Raw genomic sequence first — 26,554 nt, forward strand, 5'->3', positions numbered from 1 at the left:
ACGCGGCCGCAGCATTGCCCAGAACCCACATGCCTCCATTCCTCAGCGACCGCCGCGGCCGAGGGGGCGGTGGGGTAGGCCCGAGGGGGTCCGCCCCTCCCCGGTCGCGGGCGGCCGCCCAAGTCCGCGCCCGGACGCCCGGGTGCCGGCGAGTCCGGCTTTGAGTACCCGAGCAAGGTCAAGCTGGTGGAGGAGGGGGCGGGGGCTCGGGAGAGTCGAGGCCTCGGGAGCGGGTGTGGACCGCGGCGGCCCTGGGGACGCGGGGCGGCCGCGGAGTCAGCGGGCGCTCCCGCCGCCCGCTCTCGCCGCCCGAAGGCGGGTGCTGCGCGCGTTCGGGGATCCCGGGGCGCCCCGCGCCCGGCCCGGCCCCTCCCTCTCCGCTCGCTCGTCCTTTGCCGGCGCTGCGTTCATACTTGTTGCGCTTGGATTTGGGGGGCGGGGAGCTGGGCCGGGGCGCCCCGGGCCCCGGGAGGCCGAGCCCCGCGGCCGGCGGGAATGCGCCAGGGCGTTGCGCGGGGGACGCGAGCGGGGACTCCGCCGCTTCTGCTCGCGAAGCGGGGCGCTTGTCCCCGGCGCGGTCCCGCGCGGGGGCGGAGAGGAGGCGGTTTCGTCGCCCTCGCCATCGCGCCGCCCTCCTCCGGATCCCTTGGCCTGCGAGGGGGCGCAGCCAAGTTGCTCAGCCCTCCAGCCCCTTCCCTTGCCCGCCGGCTCCTGCCTCTCTCCGGGCCTCGGCTGCCGCGTCCGGAAAATGGGGACGCGGGCGAGGCTCTCCGCGGGCCCTTCCGACCCGGCCCCGCGCGCTCCCCGAGATCCCAGCGTGCTGGGTCTGCAGCGTGCGCGGTCTGCGGCGTCCGGGCCGGGCAGGTACCGCGGCGGCTCCGCGCCTGCGGACACGGCCGCGCGGCCTGGAGGAGCCGGCCCCGGGCAGGCCCGGGAGAGACCGGGGCCCGGCCGGTCCCCCTGGCGCCCTCGGCCCTTGACCGGCCCCGCCTCCCGGCGCGGGTCTGCGGGGCCCGGAGCCCGCCCCTTGGGGACGCCCGGGGCTCCGGGCCGAGGCGGCGGGCGCGGGGCTGCGGCGAAGGAGGGCGGAGGGACCGGGGCGCGCTGCCCCGGCCAGCCGAGAGAGGGCGCGCGCGACGCGCCCGCGGCCGCCCTCCCGCCCCTTCCGCTCCGCGGAGGCCGGCCCGCGTCTCGGCCCCATCTTGGGCCGCCGGGCCCCAGGCCGCCCCCGCGCCGCGCAGCCCGGGCCGCCGCCTGCTTCGCTGGGGGGGACCGGCGGTGCTCCATCTCTGGGCCGGAGGCCGCGTATTACTTTCCGCTCCCCCCCACTCGCTTCTCCTCGTGCTTTTCGTGTGTACATGTGTGCCACGCGTGCACGTGGGTGTCCATCCGGCAGGCGTGGGGGCGTGTGCGGAGGCTCAGAGGCCGTCACACGTGTGCGCGGCCGCCGGGGCGGCGAGGCCGTGGGCGTGTGTGCCCTGGCGGCCGCGTTGAGGTCGCACCAGGCGGGCCCTGTCGCTGCACCTGCGCCTGCGTCCCCAGTGCCTGAGGAACCCCTGGAAGGGAAGCTCTGGCTCCCACAACACCCCTCCCCCAAGAACGCCCCGAACGAAGGGCCTGATTAACCCCATGGGGCCCAGAAGCTTCCACTCGCGGTGCCCCCTGAAAACCCTCCAAAGGCCCACCAGGCCGCAGTTGCGCCCTTGGACAGGCTCGAACCTTCCCAGATAAACACATAGGTTCCCGGATACCGGATGGCATCACCCCTGCCCTCCTGGGGTGCACAGGCTGCTGGGAAGCCTGGGAGGAAAGAGACTCAGGCCCCTCTGTGATCTGACGCTAGGGGTCAAAGGAATACAGGGCTCCTGGGAGCCAGAGGCAGGGCAGGGCTCCCCCAGCAGGTGCCAAAAGGAAGCGACCGCTAAGCTGGGACCCAAGAAGGCGTGGGTCCTGGTTGTGCCGGGGTGTGAAGGTTCTTAGCAGAGGAGAACGCTTGTGCAAAGGCCCCGAGGCAGGCGGGAGCCGGTCCTGGAGCATGGGGGGGAGAGGGGGCTCCAGAGGGAGGCGGGGCCGGGCCTCAGAGGCTGCACAGGCCACCGGCAGATTTAACCTTGACCTTTCCGACGGGTTAGAGGGATGGTGGTGCCCCTTGGGGCAGTGGGGTCACCAGGAGAGCAGTCAGCAGGCAAGACGCACACGACCCTGCACGGGCCGGCCCACGCCCACACCTGCCCTTCACCACAGACACGCGTGCGTGTGCACGCTCATGAGAGCAGAACCTCCGCCCACCCTGACATCAGGACCCGTACCCACTCGTGCCCGTAAACAGATGCACATGCGAGGAAAGATGCCAGCGCGCGAGCAGGGCGGCGGCTCTGAGACCGAGCTCAGTGGGGTGCACTAACCCGCCGGCACGGGCACGGGCACGGGCACCCCGTGGTCTCAGGGGCGCATTCCCAGCGCTCGGCCTTGGTGCCCCGGCCGGCTCCGAAGGACACGAGTGTGCATGTTCACACCAGGGATGCTGGGTTGGGAGGGCAAGGGGAGAGCCCCTCGCCCCACCTGCCCCCCCACTTTGTGTTGGGGGAAGGGAGGTCTGGAGAGGGAGGGGCTTCGGCCACGCGAGCCCCATGGGGGGCTGTGTTCAAATCCTCAGGCTCGGACCTTGGGTCTGCCGTGAACTCACGCCTGTCCTCGGACTGGCCCCTGGGCCTCAGTTTCTCCTCTGGGCGGCGGGGCCAGCAGTCTCCCTGCCGCGTGGACCTGAGGCAAGGACCAGCCTGTGTCCCAGCTCCAGCCTTTCCTGCCCTCCTCTTTGTCCACTTGAATTAGATTTTATTAATTGAAAATGTAAGAAAAGGTACAAATGTAAGGAAGGGCAGAAAAGGGCATAGACTGCAAGGGACTCTCCTTCCTGTTCCAAGCCCGCGTCCTGCCCTTTGTAGCCCTTGTCAACACTTTCCTGTTGTCCTTCCAGAATGTTCTTTGCCTCCACTGGCATAACTGTGTGTGGATTTATCTTGTAGGTGGTTTGGACAAACAGAAGTGTTCTATGTCCACCATGGGACACTGGGATCACCCCTACTGCCCCCACCACGATGGCCTGCAGGTCAGGTCTCTCCAGAGGCTCCCCTCACCTGGACCCCCTGCACCTACCTCTGCCCTCTCCCTCCTGTCTTCTCTGCCCAGCTGCACAGCAGCAGCTGAGGGTGGCCCCGTCCTCAGGCATGGTGCTCCCCAGCCCACAACTGCCATTCTCTTCTCCATCACTACCGCCATCACCCCCCCATTGTCCCTCCACCATCGCCATCACCGCTTTTACCACCACCACTACCATCACCTCCATCACCACCATCATCACCACCATCATCACCTCTACCATCTCTACCATCACCATCTCCACCATCACCTCCATCACCACCACCATCACCTCTACCATCTCTACCATCACCATCACCACAACCACTCATCACAACCACTGTCACCACCATCACCTCCATCATCACCTCTACCATCTCTACCATCACCACCACCACCACCATCTCCACCATCACCTCCATCACCACCATCATCACCTCTACCATCTCTACCATCTCTACCATCACCACCACCACAACCACTCATCACAACCACTGTCACCACCATCACCTCCATCATCACCTCTACCATCTCTACCATCACCACCACCACCACCATCTCCACCATCACCTCCATCACCACCATCATCACCTCTACCATCTCTACCATCTCTACCATCACCACCACCACCACCACCATCACCACCTCTACCATCTCTACCATCACCGTCACCACAACCACTCATCACAACCACTGTTACCACCATCACCTCCATCATCACCGTCATCACCACCACCACATCACCACACCACAGTCACCAACACTGTCACCACCACCATCACAACTATTGTCACCATCACCACAACTGTCACCACAACCACTGTCACCATCACCACCGCCAGCAACACCACCTTCTCTACCATCACCACCACCGCAAGTCACCACCACACCACAGTCACCACCACTTTCACCATTACCACTTCAGCCCCATCCTAATCCTATACCGTGACCATCTACCACAGCCATTGCCTTCAGCGCCATCATCGTCACTCTCACCTCTGGCACTGCCATTCCCTCCATCATAGCTTCCACATTGCCACCGTCCCCATCTTTATGGTCATGGGACGTCTTTGGACTCCGAGGCTTTGTTCAGAAGGAGAGCTATAGCCGGGGTCTCCTGACATTGTCACTGGAGAACCTGCAGCTCCGTGTCGGGAGGTGGGATGTTTAGCGCGTGTGCTTCACGTGGCCTGCTGTTCCCTTCTGCAACCCTGTCCTCCAGTGCAGCCAGAGGTACCGAGGAGCCTTGGTGGAAGGAGCGGGAGTGTCAGGCCACCAGGCAGGTTTTCTGAGTGCAGGTGGGCCGGGCGGGGGTCCCCCGGCCTGTGGGCTGGTTTGTGGAGATGCTGGATCTTGGCTGAGCCATGGGGCCGCAGCAGGGACACTTGCAGTGAGGGACAAAGGCTCAGCATGGCTGGGAGGCTGCGCCTGCAGTGTGGGATGGGCAGAGCCTTGGGGTACCCTGCAGGGTTTTACCTTTGGCCAACCTGGATATAGGGGTTGGAGGGGGCTCATCTGTGAGGTGACAGAAAGCCCAGGCCCTGCACCGGCTAATTCTTCCCAGACCTCCGGGCCTGGCGCAGACGGGTCCAAATTGCACCGCCACTTGCGAGTGCAGGGCCCTGGACAGGGCACGTCTCAGGGAGGCAGCCTGCCTCTCGTGGAGTGAGCGCAGGGCCCCTGCCTGCCCTGGGACCGAGGCTGTGGGCTGGCAGCGCTGCCTCTGGGAGCCCGTGGCCACGGAGCTCTCTGCAGACCCGCAGGTCCAGGGGGGTCCTGGGACCCAGGCCGGCTCGGGACACCCCATGCCTTGAAGAATGTGCTTGAAACAGGGTGGTCAAAACCAGAAAGGAGAGGATGGGATGCAGTCACGAGAGGAGCCCCCAGACCCCATCTTGGGGCGCGGTTGCCACCCCCAGCACAGAGCACCCCCGGCCATGCCCCTCCCTGCGCCCCCTCGGCCCTGCAGGCCCGGCCTGGGTCAGGGTCCCCCAGGGGCCTTCTCAGAGAGCCTCGGTGGACCACACACACGCACGTACACACAGAGGCTCTCCCCTCACACTCCTTCACACTCACCAGGAGCTCACACTTACAGACCCCACACGCACATGTACACAATGCGTGCACACCAGGCATGTGCATGCACTCCCACATGTACACTCGTGCTGCACATGCACAGTGCACACACCCTCCTCCACGCACACCTGCATGCTCACGTGCACACACATCCTACTCACACTTGCACACTCGTGATGCGTGTGCACACACTCCACACACACCTGCATGCTCACATGCACACACACCCTACTCACACACTTGCACACTCATGATGCGCGTGCGCACACTCCACACACACCTGCATGCTACAGCCCACCCACACACTTACACCTGCACTCCCTCGCACAGGGCACGCACACACATGCAGGGCACGCACACACCACCCCTCATACACGTGGCTCACGCGCACCCGGGGAGCCCTGCGGGTGCCTGGCCCCCTCCCACGCCCGTGCTGCCCCTGGGCTGCCCCAGACACTGGAGCAGTGGGTGGGACGGGGACGCTGCCCGCCTCCCTCCCGGCCGTGGACACGCGTGTGCAGAAGCCGCTCACCCACAGTCGGTCCTGTGGCGGCTGCTGGCGCCGTCGGGGCGGGCGCCGTGTGCGCACCCTCCTGTGCGCACGCTACCTGTGAGGGGCTGCGCCTCTGGGGACCAGGAGCCCTGCCCGCCGGGGACGCCCTGGGCGGGCCTTGGTCTGGCCTCCGACCTTGCCCGGAGTCTGGGGTGGTGGCCACGCGAGCCACCAGGCCCCCCCGCCTGATGCTGCTTCTGACCGGCTGCACGCCCGCCCGTGCGACCTTGGACGAGTGACCTTGGACGAGCTCTGCCCCTCTGGGGACGCCGGCGGCGGGTGGGGACAGGGGCCTACGGCTCGGGGCCAGGGTCGGCTGCTGGTGAGCCGGGCACGGAGGCTGCTCCGGCGCGGGCAGTGGGGAGGGCGCCCGCATCCTGCGCCCCCCTGCCTCTGAGAGGGAGGGCGGGGCCCTGGGCCCTGCCGTGGCTCCTCCCCCGGGAGCGCCCGAGCAGCAGCCGCGCCCGGGAGCCTCTCCTCCCGCCCTGGTCCCCGGCGCCCCGCAGTCAGCGCCCCAGGCGGGTCTCCCCGCTGTGGGGGTGGCACCGTCCCCCTCTCTGGAGCCCAGCTCCCGGGCTTGAGCCTCGCAGCGGCTCCCGGGTTCAGCCAGTCTCTGCGGAGGCCTGGGGGAGGCAGCCGGACTGATGGATTCACAGCCCGGCGTGTGTGCGTGTCCACGTACACACTCGGGTGCACCGTCTGCCTGGGGCATGCACGGGTGGGGAGGTGTGGGGGTGTGCACGTGTGTGTGCGATGGCCTGTGCTCCTTGCACACACACGTGCATGTGTATGTCCATGTGTGCACATGAGCTTGCACATGCACGTGTGTGTTTGGGGGTACAGGATGCCGTGGGAGCAGGGAGGAGCAGGGGCCCCCTTGGCATGCCCTGGGCAGCTGGGGATGGCTCCGCGGGGCAGGCCACCCTCTCCCTGGCCAGCAGCCCGAGGAGGCCTTGGCGCATGCCAGGGCAGGGCCAGTGGGGCCAGCGGGCCCGGGCGTCAGAGCCCACGCAGCGTCCCGGGGCCTGTGAGGGGCTGGGGGCTCCGTTGGTGGGGGCGTCCGAGGCCAGTCCGGAGGGCCCCTGCCGGCCTGGGCCTCCGCGGCGACCTGTGGCCTGGACAGGACGAGGAGGGGCGCATGCCAGCCCCCCGGGCGTCAGGCAGGGCTCTCCAGGGAAGCAGGGCCGCAGGCACGTCCACGAACAGGACGCGGTTTTTACAACTTTATCGTGAAGAAACTTCAGGTTACGTAAATGTTACGTAAAGAATATAGGGGCCTCCCGCGTGCGCCCCTCCCTCCGCCGCCCAGTAGGTGGTTTTTATAAATCTCCACGCGCGGCTGCGAGGCGCACGTCCCGACCTTGCGGGGCAGGCTGCGCCCGGGATGCCCCTCGAGTCCCAGGATGCGCTGAGGAGAGACGGGCGCTGAAGCCGCCTCTCCTGCTGAGACGGCCGGCTGACCGCAGCGCCCTCGGCAGTGGACGCGGGTGGCTCGCTGACCATTTACGTCCACTCGGGCCCGTGCCTGCCTGACCACGCCCCCGGGCGCCACGGCCCGGCCAGATTGACCGCGAGCCCGACCGCCAGGCCCCGGGTCCCCGTCTCCGCGCCTGCGATCCGGAGAGCCAACAGCGTGGCAGTTGTGGGGGCAAGGACTGGACGGAGGGGTCTGGGGTGGCCAGAGCAGGGCTAGCGAGGATGGGCCCCCCCCGCCCACCTCCCCACGGGCACCCTAAGGCCAGGGCCCCATCTCCTCCGTGCTGCCCACGCTGGGGGGGCCTGGCCAGCTGCGGCCCGTGTAGTCACCTGTCCCTCCTGGGTGCCAGGAGCCTAGCTCTGCCTGGGCGCCCCGCGCAGCCTCCAGGGGGTCGACTTGCTCTGCCTGCCCCTGGCCACCCCGCCCCACCCTGGGTGCGGCAGGCACGGGGCACCCGCACATCTGCCTGCAGGGCCAGTGGCGGCCCGGTGGGCACGGGCAGACGTGGCAGGGCGGGGGCACTGCCTCCCAGCACTCACCCGGCCCGGTGCTCGAGGAGGGGCCTGGCTGGGCCAGCCACCACCTGTGACTCCCAGCCCTGAAAATGGCCACCCAGAGGGGCTCTGGCCCGCAGCAGACGGCCCAGCTGGAGCCCCTGGCGGGCAGCGGTGACCACCTGTGGCCCTGAGGTGACTGGCCACAGCTCCTGGGGCCCGGGAGGGGCCTCTGGGGTCCCCAGGGTCCCCCAAGGGGGGGCCGGCCACGGGAGGGGGCGCGAGCCCCTGGGCTCCTCTGGCGGCCGGCGGTCCTGGGAGCCGAGGGCGCCCCGCCCCTCCCCCAGCTCTCCCTGGGACACAGGCGGGCACTGTTCGGAAGGCCTGGCGGGACAACGGTGCCTTTGTGGCTGGCGTCTGGGGACGCCATTGGCGGCCTGGGGTGGGTGGGGAGGGGACGCCGGCAGGCCCGGGCCCGGGGTCGGGCCGTCCGTGGGGCGCACCCGGGGTGGGGGCGGGCACAGGATCCCGAGTGGCCCAGCGCGAAGGGCTCCTGCTCTGGCCGTGTGGTGGGGAAACTGAGGCACGGGGCTTGAGTGCGCCTGGGGCCTCTGACTGCCAGGGCTGGTGTGTGCACGCGTGCGCAGGTGGCATCCGTGTCCCCACCGGGACGGTGGCGGGAGGTCGGTGCACACCTCCTCTGACGGGGGCACGGTGGGGCCGCGGTGGGAGAGGAGCGGCCCCCTCGCCGGGGCTTGTGGGGACTCGCGCGAGCGCTAGCCCTGCCTCCCCACCCGGGGCTCCGGCTCTCCGCGCCCGAGCCGTACAGTGGCCACCACGCTGCCTCCGCCGTCACCCCTGCTCAGAGCTCCGCAGTGCCGCCCCCCTCCCCCAAAGCCCCTTGTGCAGGGCCCGGGGAGGGTGCCCTGTGCCCACAGAAGCTGGCCAGCCTCCCCGCAGCAGAAGGGATGGGGGCTAGACCTCCGGCAGAACTTCCTGGCAGCAAGGGCAGTTTGACCCTGGAGGAGGTGACTGGGCAGAGGCGGGGACCCATGAGGGCTCTGTGCTAATTGGTAGCTGTCCTCCGGCGCCCAAGAGGCCGGCGATGATCAGAATGTGACGTGGGAAACCAATTACTGGGCAAGCAGCCTGTGTTTCGGGGACTGAGGCCGTCACCCACTTGCCTGAGAGGGGCTGGGGGTGGCGCGTAATTAAACCGTGAGCACTTAGCGAGACGCAGGAGCGGTGGCCACGCTGGCCCCACAGTCACGGTGACCACAGGGCTCCGAGGTTTCCAGCCCTGCGGAGGGCGGGGGACTCGGCTGGGCCAGGGCAGGGCACGGACGGGCCCCTCCATGCCCCTGGCCAAGGCGGAGGATCCCTCTGGCAGCTGAGGCTGGGGGATGCTGCCAGGGAAACCGAGGCACCGCCTCAGAGACCGCAGAGCACGGGTTTAGAGGGTCCATCTGGTCTGACACCCTGGGGTCCCCCAGAGTCCTGCCTGACCTGGAGGGAGGGGCGCGAGCACCAGGGCAGAGGGGCCGGGGCCTCGGAGCAGCCCGGCCGAGCTGCGGGGGTCTGTGGGGGCCTGGCCCTCCCTCTTCCCACGTGTCGGGCGCCTCAGGCCTCCGCCTGCCCCCTGGGGTCTCACTGAGCACCCCCGGGGACACGGGCGTCCTCTCCCAAGCTCAGCTCTGGCCCGGGGCCCTCACATCCCGCCAGCCAGCGCTGAAGCCACCGTCTCCTGCAGCCGTGACCTGGGCTACACCGCCTCCTGGGTGCGCTGCGTGTGCAGTCGTGTACACAGGCACGCACACGTCCACGTAGGTGCACTCAGACACGCATGCAGACACACGTGCACACAGATGCCCAGGCACACATCCTTGTGTACACACTGCACACAGACACGTGCACCCACACGGCACGTTCACAACCACACACACCCAAGCACGCCGTGTGTGTGCACAGACACACAAGCACATGTGCATTCGGGCACACAGTCCACACAAACACATGTGCACAAAGACATGTGCACATGCATGTACACACACACAGAGAGAAACGTATGTGCACACTCAGACACACAGGTACACACACGTGTGCACATGTCACTCTCCTGCCCCTCCTAGTGAGGACTCCTGTCCCCACTGTCCGCCTGGCCTAGCTGTGGGGACACCAGCCCTGGAGGGACACACCCAGAGGCGCCCAGCTCAGACCCCACCCCACTCCACCTCAGGCCTTTGGGTGCCGCCGCTGAGACCGTCCCAGATGCCCGGCGGGGCCCCGCTGCACCACGCGCCCTGGGGGTCGGCGGCCCCCTGCTCTGTGTGTTCTAGGGGTCAGGGTCCCCCTGCTCGGCGAGCCCCGGGGGTCGGGGGACCCCCTGCTCGGCGTGTTCTGGGGGTCGGCGGCCCCCTGCGGCCCCCACACCGCAGGCCATGGGTCCGCAGGGCTGGGTGGGCCTGGCGTGGGAGCGGCAGCTGGGTGGGCCGTGTGTGTCCCCTGCCACCGTTGGCCCTGGCCATGGAGGGCCGCGGCAGGTAGCCGATGGCAGAGCAGCCAAGCCGCTCAAGAGGCCTTGGGGTCCCATGGGGGTGGGGCGTGGGGGCAGCAGGAGGGCGCGCAGCCTTGGGCCCCGTCTGCTCTGCCCTGTGACCCAGCCAGAAGGGGCAGGGTGAGCCCTGCTCTGCGGCGCTCCAGCTGCGTCCCTGACACAGCTCTCGGCCCGGTGGGGCAGCGGCTCACGTCAGAGGCGCCGGTGGTCCAGGGTGCAGGGGGCACCCTGGCCCGGCCAAACTCTGCAGGGAGAACCGAGCGCCCTCCCTCCCCCCCCCCCCACGTCCCCAGGCTGACCCCCCCAGGGCTGCCAGGGGTGCCCTGAAGGCAGGGGCAGGGGTGCAGGGCAGTCAGTCCCCGGGGCCGGTGGCTAGGGGCCAGGAGGCCTCTGCCCGGCCGTGTCAGGGTCATGGGGTGGCCCCGCGCAGGGCTGTGCCAGGAGCTGGGGCACTGGGCGGACAGACCGACGCCCACCTGGGCCCTGGCTGTGCATGGCGCAGCCCTCCCTCCGGGGCCCCCTCTGCCCCAGCTCCTCCCGGCCCGCACTCATGCCCCCCGTGTTGATGCCAGGCTGCCCCTCCTCCAGCAGGGTGACATGGCGGCCGCACCTCCACGCCCATGCTGCCTGGCGCCCGGGACCAGCGCCCACTGTGGTGGGAAGGGCCTGGAAAGGGGCACGGGCCAAGCAGCCCCGGGGGGGTGCCCGGGGTCCGGGGCTGGTGGGAGACCCCAGGCACGGCCTCGCCCTCTCTGGGGGGTGGGGTGGGCAGCCCCCGTGCCGCCCCATATCCAGGGCCTTCCCTCACACGGGCCCGAGGCCGGCGCGCTGAGGGGCTGCCAGGTGGGATGGGAGGCGGTGGAGGGGAGTTCTCCCAGAGCTGCCCCCCAAGAACCCTGGTGGGAACTTGGCTTTGCAGGTTTGTTTTTCCCATTCTGACCTTTTTTAAAAAAGCTCTTGGGCCTGGACGCTGCCACTGGAGGCCACGGAGGAGGGGCCCCGGGCCACCCCCAGTGACCCCCGCTTCCTCCCCAGTCACTTCCTGCCCCGCCGCTGGCTGAGGGTACCCCCCAGCTCCTACTGTCTGCTGAGAGCAGGGAGGGGCCCTCCCTTCCTTGCACAGCAGAGAAACCGAGGCAGGGGCCAGTGCCTTGCTGAGACAGGTGCCCAGCCGGGCCTCCAGCCGTGGAGGGGGCTGGGAGGCTGCCCGTGCCCAGCTGCCCTGCGCCCACGAGGCCCGCGCAGCGAGGACGCCGGGGGCTACAGAGGAGGGGCCGCCCACGGCACTGGCCAGCCGGGCACGGCCCTCAGCAGGCGGCGCGTCCACGGCAGACGGCCAACGTGGGCATGGCCAGCAGAGCACAGGCGCCTCCCGGGGGCTGGCTGGGGGGAGCTGGCCATGGGGAGAGGGATGGGGACTAACCGGTGGGGGGACTGGCGAGAGGGGGCCGGCGGGGGGAGACGGGGTGGGGGGCTGGCGGGGGGGCAGGCGCTGAGGCCCCTGGCGAGCCGGCCCAGGATGAACCAGGCCTCGCTGCCTGCGCCCCGGTGGCAGCCGTGCGCCTGCACCCACCAGCGCCAGGGCCGCCTGCCTGCCCCCAGGCGGGAGAGGCAGTGCTGGGACCCCCTCCCAGAGCCCAGGCCGAGGCCTGCCCTGGAGGAACCCTGGACCCTGCCGGCCGCTCTCCATGGCCCGGGCAGAGCCACCCACCCCCCCGAGACCTGTCTGCTCGTCATGCGAGGGGGGTGGCCGTGCTGGCCTAACGGAAGACCCCCGTGGCAAAGAGGGGCTCCCGCCTGCCACGCCCTGGAGCCTGCAGCAGGCGGGCACTGGGCAGCGGGTGGGCACTGGGCAGCAGGGGAGGGTCCTGGGCAGAAGGCCGCGTGGGGCGTGGCTGAAAGGAGGCCACAGGATGGGGTCCAGGGGGAGACAGGACACCAGGGCTGACCCCCCAGAAGGGACCGCGCCCCCCGCTGTGGGGAGGCAGGGTGACACCTGGACCGGCGGGGGCCCGGGGCTCCAATCAGTGGCACAGAGGGAGGCAGGGGCTGGCAGGACTGCCGCAGCCTCCGGGCACCCCCTACCCCTTCCGGGATGCTCGTCACCTTTTCCTGAAAGGACGGGGCAGGGGCAGGAGGTGAGAGTGGAGGAGAAGAGCCGGAGGGAGCCCCGGAGATCGGGAGGCTGAGGGGCCAGGCCCCAGCGGGGGCCACGCCAGGCCCCCCGGCAGATGGGCACGGCGAGGGCCTGCTCCTCCCCACTGGCCGGGCCCCTGCCCCGGGGGTGGACACGCAGGTGGACGGAGCAGGTGCCCGGCAGCTGCCCCAGGCCTGCACCTGCTGCCCACAGCCCGGGTCTCGGACGGAGGCGCCTGCCTGGGCTGGGCCCTCCCCGCCGAGCCCGGGGTGGGCCGGGAGGAGGCAGGGACCCCCGCCCCAGAGCGCGGGCTCACGCCACCCCCACCCGCTCTCTCTCTTTCAGCGTCCCTGGTGGCCGCAGGCAGGCGTCGGGGCCCCCGGCCTGAGTAGCCCGCGCCGCCCGAAGCCGTGCCCTCTCCGCGCCCCGGCCCCCGCCCGCCACCCGCCCCTGGCATGTCCAGGCCTGGCCCGCGCCTGCCTGCCCAGCCCGCGGAACCCCGGCGGCCCCGCGAGCTAGGATGAGGGCCCCGCGCGGCGGCCCGCGCGCCCTGCGCCTGCTGGCGCCGCTGCTGCTGCTGGCGCTGGGGCCGGGGGCGCGCGGGGCCGCGGGGGCGGACGCGGGGCCGGGCGCCGAGCCGTGCAGCACGCTGGTGCAGGGCAAGCTCTTCGGCTACTTCTCGGCGGCCGCCGTCTTCCCGGCGCACGCCCCGCGCTGCTCCTGGACCCTGCGCAACCCCGACCCGCGGCGTTACACGCTCTACCTGAAGGTGGCCAAGGCGCCCGCGCCCTGCCGCGGCCCCGGCCGCGTCCGCACCTACCAGTTCGACTCCTTCCTGGAGTCCACGCGCACCTACCTGGGCGTGGAGAGCTTCGACGAGGTGCTGCGCCTCTGCGACCCCTCGGCGCCGCTGGCCTTCCTGCAGGCCGGCAAGCAGTTCCTGCAGATGCGGCGCCAGCAGCCGCCGCCCTCCGGCCCGCCCGGGCCCACCGACGACTTCTCGGTGGAGTACCTGGTGGTGGGCAACCGCAGCCCCAGCCGCGCCGCCTGCCAGATGCTGTGCCGCTGGCTGGACGCCTGCCTGGCCGGCAGCCGCAGCTCGCACCCCTGCGGCATCATGCAGACGCCGTGCGCCTGCCTGGGTGGCGAAGCCGGCCACCCCGCCGTCGGACCCCCAGGCCCCCGCGGTGACGTCTGCCTGAGGGACGGCGGGGCCGGCGGCCCCGAGAACTGCCTCACCAGCCTGACCCAGGACCGGGGCGGGGACGGTGCCGCAGGTGAGTGCCCGGCCAGGCGTGTGGAGGGGGGGCCCTGGGGTGGGCGGCGGACATGGGGGGCCCACCTGGGCGGGTGCCCACCAGGCGAATGAACGGGTGAAGGGATGAACGAGGTGGGGTCTCAGTTCTTGGCCCCCGGTTTTCTAGTGGCCGGGTGGGGGTCCCTGGGGATGGACGGCTGTCCTGTGGCGTGGCCGGGGGGGGGTGCTGGAGGCGTCGGGGGTGGGCTTTGGGCCCGGGGACCTATCGATTCATCACCTGGCAGCCAGAGTGACGTCGGGGGCGCGCGCTGGCGGGCACCAGGTGCTGGGGGGGAGACACAGGCGCAACGGCCTTGGCAGGAGCCCGGCAGCGACGGGAGGGGGGAGACAAGTCGTCGGGCGGAACGGGCACGGGGTCCAGGGCCGCGAGCGGGGGCAGGGTGTCGGGGGTGGGAGGGGGGGCTCGGACCAGGGACCCAGCTCAGAGCTCCAGGGGACGTCGGGGCAAGGCCTGTTGCTTCCGGGGTCGGGGGAGGCGTTGGCGGAGGGGGGTGGTGGGAGCTGGCCCGAGGTGGGGAGGGGGCTCGGGCCTGAGAGCAGCGTGGCTCCTCCCGGGCGGGTCCACGGCGGCCGTGACGTGGGCCCCGGCCTGGCAGGTGGTCGGTCCTGCACGTTTGCAAGAACGGACCCTCGGCTGACCTGCGGCGAGGGGGCGGGGGGCGGACGCCCCAGGGCCGGGCACCCCCAGGAAGGGCCGTCCCCGCGTCGGGTGCTGCCGTGGGGCTGGGCAGCAGGGGAGCGTTTAGGCCGGGCCACGTGAGGTCACTGTGACCTTGGCCAGCACTTCCATGGCTGTGGGGACGGGGGTGGGTCCACTGAGGCCGAGGGGAGGACATAACCGAGGACCGAGGTCTCCTGCTGGGAGCTGTGGGCAGGGGCGGGGCAGGGCAGGGGCGGGCAGGACCCCCGCCCCTCCCGATGATGACTCCACCCCTCTCCACCTCAGCCTCCTCGTGTGCAACCGTGGACCCTGGGACCGGTTGTCACGACGACGTGGACGGGCCGGGCTCCTGGGCAGGGCTCCCGGCCCGCGGCGCCGGCCTTCGACAGCGTCATGCGGTGGGGGCGGGTGCCCCGGGGAAGTGGCGGGATTTGTCCAGATCAGGGTGGGGTGGCGTGGAGAAGGAGCAGGTTGGCGGCCCGGCCAGCGGGGTCAGGGTGCCATGGACCAGGGGAGCTGCGTCCTTCCCCAGCACCCACGGTGGGGGGCCCGGACTGGGGGTCACGGAGAGAGTGGAGGCCCTGCGGGGCCAGCAGAGGGTGGCGGCCGAGCACGGGTTGAGTGGACGCCGGGACCCCGGGGTGTGTGTTGAGATCCGGGGGCCCTGGGCCAGCCCCCCGGCCCCCTCAGCCCCCTCACCTGGAATGTGGGAGCAGGGCGGCCGCGAGGGCAGAGGACCGGGCGGCTGTGGCTTCAGCACGGACACGCGCTCGGACCCAGCACCAGCCCTCGATTGCCGGCGGGCTGGGGAGCTCTGCAGGGCTCGGGGTGTCGCTGGCAGGCTGCAGGGGCGCTGGAGGAGACAGGCTTGGGTGATGGGGGCGTGGGAGACCCTCTGAGGAAGGGAACATTTCAAGGTGGTGCCCAGAAGGGATGGGAAGGCATGCGTGCGTGTGCAAGTGTGGATGTGCGTGACATGCCTGTGCAGACGTTGCTGTGTCGACGTGTGCAGTGCGTGCTTACACGTGAGCGTGTGCTCGTGTGGATGGCGTGTGCAGGTCTGTGTGTACACATGTGATGGTTCACACAGCGTGCAAATATAAGTATGTGGATGCACAATGTGCGTGTGTGTATTTGCGTGCTTGTGTGTGTGGTGTCTGTAGGGTGTGTGGCGTAGACATGTGCGGATGTGGAAGTGTGCACACTGCTGATGTGCCTGTACCTGTGGGCACACATGCATGGTGTGCACTGTGTGTGTGCGTGAGTGCAGGCTGTTTGTCCATAGACGTGGGTGTGCACGGTGTGTACGTGTGTATGTGGGGGTGTGGCGTGGTGTGTAGGTGTTGTGGGGGTGTGCACACGTGCACGCGGGTGGTGTGCACTGAGGCTGGGCTCCGTGAAGGGGTCTGTCTGGGCATGTGGACACGGCGTAAAGCCGGCCGCAGGGGCTGGAGGCCTGCGGGAAGCGGTGCGGGGCGTGCGGGCAGGGGCGTGCGGGCAGGCGCGGCGGGCGCTGGGCGCGGCGGGCAGGACGTGGGCCCCGGGGCGGGCGCTGGGCGCGGCGGGCAGGACGTGGCCCCGGGGCGGGGGCTGCACCCTGGGCTCAGAAGGCCCCGGTGCTCCTGGAGCCCGGGAGTAAAGACCCCCTCAGGGGCCACCGTAGGTCCGCTCTGCGCCAAGGGACGCCACGTGGGCGCGGCCCGCCCCGCCTGGCGGCCTGGGGCTCAGCAGAGGCGCCCTCCCGTTGCGGGGCTGGGGCAGGCTGCCCCCCCTCGCTGGGGATGCCCTCCCCCCCCAAGCCCTTGCCCAGGGGTCACCTTCCAGGGCATGCACCCCAAATACACGCTTTAAAATGGCCGCAGCCCAGCTCCCCGCCCCCGCGCCTGTCTGCCGCCCTCGCACAGCCCAGTCACCTTCAGACACACTGGGCTTCCCCATCGTTCTTCCGGCATCTTGTCCGTGTGTCCGGGCTGGAACATAAGGCCTGGGGACAGAGGCACTCGCCAGTGCAAAGAGCAGCACCTGGTATGCAGCCGGCGCTCAGCGCGTGCTGGTCGAGTGAGCCGAGGCCCAGGGTTAAGCCGCGCGGCCGGTCCCACAGCAGCCGGCTCTTAGCCACCGGGCGGTCCCGCTGGGGCACCTCCTGAAGTGAGAACCAGGGCGTGAGCGTGCCTGCACACGCAGGGGCCGCGGGGCACAAGGACAGAGGCACCCAGCTCTTACTCCGAAGCGGCTCTCGGAGCTGGGCCGGCCCTGCCGCAAGGTCACCCCGCCAGCCCGTCCCTCCATCCCTACCCCACGCCGGCAGCACCAGCCCAAGCGCGGGAGCGAGCGGCGGTCGCGGGGGACCTGTGGCCCACTTTCAGCCCCTGCCCCCCACGGCCCGTGCAAATGCCACGCAGCTACGCCACGTGCCAGACGCAACCAACCCTCCCGGGCCAGAGCACCTGTCCCGCCCTGCCGTGCGCCCGCCACCCCCGCCTTGGCTCGGCCTCTCCCTCCCCACGCGTCTCAGCGCCATCTCGCCGTTTCATCAACTCTCCATCATCTGTCCTGCGTTTTTCGGCCTCGAGTGAGATGGGGCTGTTTCTTTCATGGGTTGTTTAAAATATTCATGTTTTAATTAAAGAACATTATTGCAGAAGCCACACGTAAGATAATGAAAAAGCAGCACCCTGGGGCCTGAGGACGAGTGTGTGTGTTCATGTTTGTCCCTCTGTGTGTCCCTTTGTGTATGTCCATGTATGTACCTGCGTGTGTCTGTGTGTCCCTGTGTGTGGGTGTTTGTGTCCCTTTGCATGTCTGTGTATGTCCCCATGTGTGTCCCTGTGTGTTTGTGTCCCCTTGTGTGTTCCTCTGTGTATGTCCATGGATGTCCTTATGTGTGTGTGTCCTGCATTTGCACATGCCCCGAGAGGAGGTGGAGGGCTGGGCTGGGGCATGTGGGTGCAGCTGCTGGGCTGAGGTGCGACTCGCCCAAGGCCACAGGCCACCTGGGCTGTCACCACGCCCCCTGGCCCCACCTGAGCAGGGACCCCTGCCCCACCCCCTGCCCAGCACTGTCGGGTGCCAGACCCACCGCAGAGACTTCTGGAGACAGTCAGACCTCAGCCGGGGAGCTCCAGGAGCCCAGGCCTCACGCGGCTGCGGGGGGAAGAAGCTTCTGGAGCCCTCTGCCGGGTGGAGGGCGTGGAGCTGAGGGCCATGAGAGACGCCGGAGGGCGGGAGTTTAGGAGCGCGAGGGCCAGGCTGCGGGGCCGCGGGGTCTTCAGGAACACTGAAGGAGAGCCTGCTGGGGGCACTGGGAGACTTAGGGGGTACAGGGGCTCAGGGGCGGGGCTGGGGGCAGCTGCTCAGTTTGCATGAGGGCCAATTTAGAAAAGTCTAGAAAGCCCGGAGGCTCTCAGTCTCCATTGTAGACAATGCCCATTCGGGGGAAAGGAGCAGAATGGCCCCCCGAAAATTACACACTGGCGCGGTCCCCAGGGCGGTGCCCGCCTGCCTGCCGGCAGCCTCTGCCCGCACCTTCCAGCCCGGGGGCCTGCGCCCGGCTCCACTGTTAGGCACGGGGCCCCGAAACCGGCCAGGAAAAAGTGGTGATGGAACACCCAGGCTCAGCGCCATCTCCCACCCGGAACACGGGCCTGCACCCACCCTAGGGCTGCGCGGAGACCCACGCCCCGCGCCTGCCCACGCCGCCCCTTGCTTCCTCGTGCGGGAGGCGGCCTGGTTCGGCTAGCGCTCCCACACCCGAAACCCGCAGGCGCCTCCTGCGCGCTTCGCCCAGGCGCAGAGCGGGGCTGCCCCGGGGAGCCCTCTGCTGGTGGAGACGGGAAGTGCACCGCTCCCTCCTCCAGAGGGGGGTTCCCCGAGGTCCGCAGGAGGGCGGGTCTCCCCCAAGGGTCTCAGAGAGCCCACCAGCGCCTCCCATGAGGGCGCCCCCGGTCTCCAGGTTGGAGCGCCCGGGTGGGAAGGACCGACGGCCAGGACGGACAGCCAGGCGCCCCTCATCCAGCACCCGCTCTCCTGGGTGGCCTGGCTGCCCTGCGGCCATTAATTGGCTCTATTCATCCCCTTAATTAGATGGAAATGAGGCTGCGAGACAGAGCGGGCATTGAGGCGCCGAAGAATGGCGGCTTCTTTCCGGGCCTGGGGGCGGCCCCCCCAGCCCTGCCCACTCCGCTACCGCCCCCGCGCAGCCCACCCGCCGGCAGCCAGAGCACCTCTGAGGCTAGCCCGGCCAGGCCCGGGGCCTTCCCTGGTGATCCGTCCGGTCACCCCCACCAGTTACGCCTTTACTCGAGCACCAGCCATGAGTGGGGACACGCTAAAAATAAACATAAGAATAAGAATAAATCTTCCTTTGAGCCTTTCCCTGAGTGTTCCTTAGTGTGGCGGTGGTCAGGGATCAGTCTGTGGCTCAGACCAGGGCTCAGTATGTGATGAGGATCAGGGATCAGGCATGTGTCAGGATCAGAGCCCAGTCTGTGATGGGGATCGTGGCTCAGTGTGTGGCTGAGATCGCGGCTCGGCCTGGTTCATCAGGGTTTGGTTTGGGCCCAGGTAGGGGCTCAGCATGAGCAGAGTCAGGGTGCAGCCCGGGCTGGGTGTCCTCTTAGCCGGTGGCCCTGGCCCTGGCCTTCCATCCGGATGCGCTCCCTCTGCCTCGCCCCTCCCTCCACCACCTCCTCACCACCTGGGTCACCAAGGTAACCAGCCCCGAAACGGTGGGTGTTTTGGTAGCTGAGGCCCAACCTGAGTCTCTCCTGAAAGGCTGCGCTCGCTGCAGCGGTTTCCATGGGAACCGAGTGGCATCCTCCGATTAGCCTGGCTCGGACACCCCTTCTCCCACCCACTGTCGGCTGTCCACGTCACTCGGGCTTCCGCGTGGGGCAGGCCGCAACCTCGTCCCAAGGCCCGTGCTCCCCGGCCCTCTGTGTCCCTCTGTCCTGGCACCGCATGACCGGGTGACAGGTGCAGGTGAGAGGGCCGAGTGGTGACAGGTGGGGCAGCGACTGCCAGGCGAGTCCTGGTTTCTCAGTAGCAGGGGACAATGCAGGCCCCGCTGGCTGCGCAGGAGGGTCAGGGCTGTTGAGAAGACTGGGCGAACTGCAGCAAGGAAGGGCCGGCTGAGGGGAGGCCACTGCCACCGGGACTTCTGGGGCCCCCAGTCCCGCACCTGTTGTGTTGGCAGATGGACCCAGCTCTGTCCCCCCGGCTAAAGCACATTCCCTCCCCTTGGGTTCCTCCATGGCATTTGTCACTTGAGATTGCACGGCATTTGTGCAGCACCAAGACCCCTGGCAAAGCGCCCCCTTCCAAGGTTGGAGGCCTCTCCTTGCTGGGCTGTGAGGACCAACCCTCTTTGAGCCTCAGTTTCCCCGGCTGTAAAGGGATGGCACGCTGTAAAGCCTGTGAAAGGATGGCCTGGGGACCAAGGCTCAGGAGGGGAAGCAGGTGGGCACATTGGTGTGTGAATGGAGAGTTCAGAACTTTCTCCTCCTCCTGCCGTCGCGGCCACAGCCAAGGGAGGACCCCCGCCTCCACGCCGGCTTCCTCGGAGGGCGCGGTTCCCCTGCAGAGGACAGGGAGGGCCGGCTGCCGCATGACCTTGGGTCCCAGGAGAGGATGGGATTGGGTGGGTGGGCTCTGTGAGCGGCTGGATCGCCGGGCAAGGGGGAGGACCAACCCCCACGACAGGCGAGGGGGCGTGGGAGACGCCCCTTCCCGGCTGGCTGCGCCGGGTCCTGCACCTGCAGCCATCCCTTTCCCCCTGGCGCCCCCTCCTGGCGCGTGCCTGGAGCAGCAGCGGGAGGATGGGTGGGGCCGCCTTCCCAGGCCCTGTGTGCTCAGAACAGCCGGCGCCCGGCGGAGTGCCCTGGACCCCGGCCTCCTGCAAGCCGCGCAGGCTTCTCGGGCCGTCTGCAAGCCAGAGGACACGCCGCAGCCCGCCCTGCTGCGCCCTGACCGCGCCCCGAGGCTCTGGGCTCCCTGCCCCACGCACCCGGCCTGGGCAGCGGGCTCTGCCAGCATCCCTGGTCTGCTGGTGAAGGGCACGGAGGCAGGGCGACCTTGACCATCCGCAGTCGGCAGGCGGTGGCGCCTCACGTGGCCCGGCCACCTGCCTACAGCCTCCCCCACCCCGGGGTCCCCCTCCAGGAGGTGGGACCTGCCCCCAAGCCAGACAAGACCCCGTGGGGCCCGGGAGAGCCTCCTGCCGGGCTGGCTCTCAGGACCACCCCTGCCCCAGCCAGGGCATAGCCGCCTGGCCCTTGGGGCCGCAGCGGGCAGCGTGGCGCAGCAGTACCGGCCCTCGCGGCAGGCGTCTCCGTGCCCCCGGGACGCGGGTGCAGTGTGGGTGGTGGCTCCCTCGGAAGCACTGGAGGGGGTGCTGGGTGAGGGCTGCTCTGCCGTCCGGTGTCGGCTCCCACCAGCAGAGGACCCGCGGGTGGCGGAGGCCAGAGCTCCCCGCTGGGCGGGGGCGCAGACCCTGGCCCTTCAATCCAGCCTCCACCCTGTGCCCCAGATGGGAGCGGCCTTCCTGCTCCATGCCCTGCCGTGGCTGCCTAGTATTGCGGGCCTAGGGGCGGCCTCCCGGGACAGGGAGTGGGGTGCTCGTGCCTCTAAGGGGCTCAGGCCCTCCTCGGGGCTCTGAGGTCTTTTTGGGTGGGGGGACACAGGTCAGTGAAGGTGGTGGAGACGGCCAGAGCTTGGGGTGAGGTGTAGAAAGGGGGTGACCAGGACGGGCGTGAGGACAGGGGCCGCCAGCTGCGCGACCTGTCGGTTCTCCCTTGGTGGCCCTGTGTGTGTGTGGGGGGGCATGTGGGGGGGTCACGTGGGGCAGGGCTGGGCGAGGTTGCGGGGGCCTGCCTTGTACTGTGCAGATGAGGAAACTGAGGCTCAGACAACCAGGCTTGAGGGCCCGTGGGGGAGGTGGAGGGGTGCGTGCAGGCCCCAAGGCCTGAACCCCAAATGAGAGCCTCCAGCCAAAGGGCCCCCCTGCCTCGGGATGGGTGGATCTTTCATTCATTCACTCATCAGAAGGGGTCTGGGGCTCTGCTCCAGGGACCCTGCCCCTGAGGGACCAGGCCAGGCAGAGGGGACATGGACAGAGCCCCCCAGAGGGGTGCTGGGAGGGTACCAGGCCCCCAAGACCTTCCCCAGCACCCGCCCCTTCAGGCACCCCTGCCCCGGCTCACTCGGGCCTCTGCGCCGCAGCCAGTCCCCACGCGTGCGCGCGCAGCCCCCGATCCGGCCTCGGCGGCGCGCAGGTCGCTCCCAGCGGCCCGGACGCCGCCCCTGCTCCCTGCGCCCCTTCCCCCCCGCGGCTGCCGGCCTGACGGGCCCTCGGGTCTCCCCCGCAGGCGGCTGGAAGCTGTGGTCGCTGTGGGGTGAATGCACGCGGGACTGCGGGGGAGGCCTGCAGACGCGGACGCGCACCTGCCTGCCCGCGCGCGCGTCGAGGGCGGCGGCTGCGAGGGGGTGCTGGAGGAGGGCCGCCTGTGCAACCGCAAGGCCTGCGGCCGTGAGTGCGGGGCCGGGCGGGGCCGGGGGCGGGGCATGGGCACGGGCGGGGCCGGGGCGGGCTAGAGGTGAGGCTGGAGGGGCGGGGCCTGGACAGGGGCGGGGCAGGAGGCTGGGGCGGGGCCTGGGCCGGGCCAGGGTGGGGCTAGAGGCTGGGGTGGGGCTGGAGGGGCGGGGCCTGGGCAAGGGTGGGGCAGGGCGGGGCCTGGTGGGGCGGGACAGGAGGCTGGGGCGGGGCTGGGGCGGGGCTAGAGGTGAGGCTGGAGGGGCGGGGCCTGGACAGGGGCGGGGCAGGAAGCTGGGGCGGGGCCTGGGCAGGGCCGGGGTGGGGCTAGAGGCTGGGGTGGGGTCGGAGGGGCGGGGGCTGGGCAAGGGTGGGGCAGGGGCGGGGCCTGGGCAGGGGCGGGGCAGGCCTGGTTCCCAGCTGGACGGGAGAGGTGAGTGGGGGGGGCCCCCCCGAGGCATTCTTCCCTTCTATGGCTTGGGATTTTTGGGGTGCATGTAAAACGCTGGCCGAGCCTCCCCCCCAGCCCAGGCCAGGCCCTACCGAGGCCCAAAGGCCTTTCCTCAGGGCCACGCAGCGTGGAGCTGCTTTGCTAAGTTCAGTGGTGTCCTAAGGAGGCCCCATCCTGGGGACTTGCGCCCTTGGGGCACCTCCCTGGGGAGCCGAGAGAGTCCCTGGAGCCTCGGGGCCGAGGGTGCGGCCGCTCCCGCGTGTGTCGTGCGGGCCAGGGCCTGGCGGGGGCGAGACAGGGGCGCAGCCGCGCGGGGCCCACGCGTCCCACGAGCCCAGCGCTCCGGGGTTGGTCCTGACCCGAGCCCTCCCCAGCGCCCGCACGCGCCAACTCCCGGAGCCAGTCCCTGCGGTCCACGGACGCCCGGCGGCGCGAGGAGCTGGGGGACGAGCTGCAGCAGTTCGGGCTCCCATCCCGCAGACAGGTGAGCTGGCGGCGAGCAGGTGAGGCGCAGTAAATCGGGAGGGTTGGCATTTGGGGAAGGGCTCTTGGACAAGAATCGAACTTAAGTAACTGCTGCTAAGGGTAAGAAATAGATTTAGGAGGCAGCCAGAGGGGAACCGGCCGGGCGTTTGGAGCCCCTTGGGTGCCAGGAGCCGAGGTCCCCCGCCCTGCCCCTCGGGGAGCCCCTGCGGCTGGTCTGTGACGCCGCAGGTCTGGCCCCGCAGGTGACCCAGCGGCGGAGGAGTGGTCCCCGTGGAGCGTGTGCTCCAGCACGTGCGGCGAGGGCTGGCAGACCCGCACGCGCTTCTGCGTGTCCTCCTCCTACAGCACGCAGTGCAGCGGGCCCCTGCGGGAGCAGCGGCTGTGCAACAACTCGGCCGTGTGCCCAGGTGGGTCGGGGGCCGGGCGGGCGCACGGGCGGGGCGGGCGGGCGCGCGGGCAGCCAGCGCCTTCTCCGTCCCCGCGCAGTGCACGGCGCCTGGGACGAGTGGTCCCCGTGGAGCCTCTGCTCCAGCACCTGCGGCCGCGGCTTCCGGGACCGCACGCGCACCTGCAGGCCCCCCCAGTTTGGAGGCAACCCGTGCGAGGGCCCCGAGAAGCAGACCAAGTTCTGCAACATCGCCCTGTGCCCTGGTAGGCGAGAGGGGGGCTGCCGGGGGGTGAGGGAGGAGCCCGGGGGGCTGCGCCCACCCCAGACCCTCCTGTGAGCCCAGGCTGAGGGTGGGGGATGACCCTGGGGGCACTTGCACCGTTTCTAGGGGAGAGGTTGGGGGGATCCCGTGGTTCCCACCAGCTCATGCCCTGCCCCCTCCCCCCCCCACCCCCGGGCCGGGCAGTGGACGGAAACTGGAACGAGTGGTCGAGCTGGAGCGCCTGCTCCGCCAGCTGCGCACAGGGCCGGCAGCAGCGCACGCGCGAGTGCAACGGGCCGTCGTACGGGGGCGCCGAGTGCCAGGGCCACTGGGTGGAGACGCGGGACTGCTTTCTGCAGCAGTGCCCAGGTCAGCGCCTGGCCCCGGCCTGGGCTTCGGGCGGGGCCGCCAGGGGCCCGGCCGTGGAGGGGTGGGGGGAGCGGGGCACGGGGTGTTTGCTCCCCGCCTCGGGTCGGCAGTGGCCTCTCGCTGCCTGGCGGTCCCGGGCCCCGCGCCCCGCCCCCGCGTTTCCCGGGCCCTGGCCCTGGGCCCTCCTTGCCTGTCACCCGTGCCTCCCGCCGCAGTGGACGGGAAGTGGCAGGCCTGGGCGTCGTGGGGAGGCTGCAGCGTCACGTGCGGGGGAGGCACCCAGCGGCGGGAGCGCCTCTGCTCGGGGCCCTTCTTCGGGGGTGCGGCCTGCCCGGGTCCCCAGGACGAGTACCGGCAGTGCAGCGCCCAGCGGTGTCCAGGTGAGTGTGCCCCTCCGCCGGCCCCCGCCCGGGGCGCTGGGTGGGCTCTGGGCCTCGTCCTGCTGGGGAGCAGCGCCCTCCCGCCGCGGATCTCCCGGAGGCGAGCCTGGTGCCAGCACTGCCCATCCCTTGTCCCCCCCGCCCCCCATTCCCGGACCCCCCGGCAGAGCCCCACGAGATCTGTGACGAGGACAGCTTTGGCGCGGTGGTCTGGAAGGAGACGCCGGCGGGCGAGGCGGCTGCGGTGCGGTGTCCCCGCAACGCCACAGGTGAGGGCCTGGCAGGCACATGGGTGTGGGCTGCAGGGAGGCCCAGGGCCCTTCCCACCAGGCGCCCCACTCTCTGCCACCCGCAGCCCTGCTGCCGTGGCCCCCATGGGCCCCCGTGAGCCCTGTCCCCGGTTTCCACGGAGTCATTTCCAGGGAGTCATTTCCCACCTGCCCCCCGCGGCTGCCCCGGGTCAGAGGGGCCTGGGTGCCGGCCGGCCCCGGGCTGAAGTCGACGTTCCCCGGTCTGAGGCCTCCCCCACTGTGGGTGGCACCCCTGCGGGTTTGGCTCTGGCCGTGTCCCTAGCCTGGCATGGCGCCTGCCGCAGTAGCCGCTCCGAGTGAGAGGAGACGAGGCAGGCTGGCCCCGTGTGGCTCTGCGCCCGGGAGGCCGAGGGCACTCGGAGCGCCCTTCCAGGGGGGCTAGGGCCTTGGAGCCGGGGTGGGGACCCCCCAGCTGCACCCTGGAAGTGGGGGGCCATGCTGACCGGCCGTTCCCCCAGGCCTCATCCTGCGGCGCTGCGAGCTGGACGAGGAGGGCGTGGCCTACTGGGAGCCCCCCACGTACATCCGCTGTGTCTCCATCGACTACCGCAACATCCAGATGATGGTGAGTGCGGCTCGCGGACCCCCAGCCAGGCCCCGGGCCCCTCTGCCGCTGCCCCGGACCCCCGGGCTCCAGCAGCACCCCCCTGGGGTCGGGCTGCGCAGGGTCCCCTAGGTGGGGGCGGTCCCTGCCAGCGGGGGCCCTGGGGACCTGCCCTGACACGTCCTGCAGGTGATGGAGCCGACCCTCTCCTGCCTCCCCAGACCCGAGAGCACCTGGCCAAGGCGCAGCGCGGGCTGCCTGGGGAGGGGGTCTCGGAGGTCATCCAGACGCTGGTGGAGATCTCCCAGGATGGGGCCAGCTACAGCGGGGACCTGCTCTCCACCATCGACGTCCTGCGGAACATGACAGAGATCTTCCGGAGGGCGTACTACAGCCCCACCCCCGGGGACGTGCAGGTGGGCTACCGGAGGGCGGCCCGGGGCCGCGGGGGGATGCTGGGGCATGCCCTCTCGCTCGGCCCGAGACTGAGCCCGACCGTGGCCATAGGTAGGTTGGGCCCTGAGCCCTGGTCACATGCGGAGCCATGGTCACACACGGAGCCCTGGTCACACATGGAGCCCTGGTCACACGCGGAGCCCTGGTCACACGCGGAGCCATAGTCACACGTGGAGCCCTGGTCACATGCGGAGCCCTGGTCCCACGCAGAACTCTGGTCACATGTGGAGCTCTAGTCACACAGTGACCCTGGTCCTGACATATTGAGCCCTCATCCTGGTCTGATCCTGAGTCTTGGTCACACACGGCGCCCTGGTCACCCACGGAGCCCTGGTCACACGCGGAGCCCTGGTCACATGCGGAGCCCTGGTCACACGCTGAGCCCTGGTCACACGCGGAGCCCTGGTCACACGCTGAGCCCTGGTCACACGCGGAGCCATTGTCACACGCGGAGCCCTGGTCACACGTGGAGCACTGGTCACACGCAGAGCCCTGGTCACACGTGGAGCCCTGGTCACATGCGGAGCCCTGGTCCCACGCAGAACTCTGGTCACATGTGGAGCTCTAGTCACACAGTGACCCTGGTCCTGACATATTGAGCCCTCATCCTGGTCTGATCCTGAGTCTTGGTCACACACGGCGCCCTGGTCACCCGCGGAGCTCTGGTCACACGCTGAGCCCTGGTCACACGCGGAGCCCTGGTCACATGCCGAGCTGTGGTCACACACAGAGCCATGGTCACATGCGGAGCCCTGGTCACACACGGACTCTGGTCACATGTGGAGTCCTGGTCACACAGTGACCCTGGCCCTCATGTACTGAGCCCTTATCCTGGTCTGATCCTGGTACATGCTGAGTCCTGACCCTTGGTCACATACTGAGCCCTGGTCACACGCTGAGTCCTGGTCACATGCAGACCCTGGTCACACGGTGACCCTGGCCCTGACATACTGAGCCCTCATCCTGGTCTA

The 26,554-nt window shown here is 69.9% G+C and overlaps 1 protein-coding gene across 1 annotated transcript; it reads left to right on the top strand.

Moving 5' to 3' along the window:
* Positions 1-12,958: 12,958 nt before the first annotated feature.
* On the top strand, positions 12,959-26,537 carry ADGRB1 (adhesion G protein-coupled receptor B1; the record flags this gene model as incomplete). The annotated part of the gene is given in 13 exon segments (XM_058276257.2): positions 12,959-13,706; positions 21,773-21,859; positions 21,862-21,933; positions 22,762-22,857; positions 22,860-22,871; positions 23,116-23,280; positions 23,360-23,524; positions 23,728-23,892; positions 24,108-24,272; positions 24,440-24,541; positions 25,042-25,148; positions 25,349-25,634; positions 26,500-26,537. Coding segments are annotated over 13 exon segments (2,208 nt in total), but the record flags the coding sequence as incomplete, so codon positions are not given.
* Between the last annotated feature and the right edge of the window lie 17 nt (positions 26,538-26,554).

This window comes from Dasypus novemcinctus, chromosome 14 (genome assembly GCF_030445035.2).
Source record: "Dasypus novemcinctus isolate mDasNov1 chromosome 14, mDasNov1.1.hap2, whole genome shotgun sequence".
In the NCBI taxonomy this organism is placed as follows: Eukaryota; Metazoa; Chordata; class Mammalia; order Cingulata; family Dasypodidae; genus Dasypus; species Dasypus novemcinctus.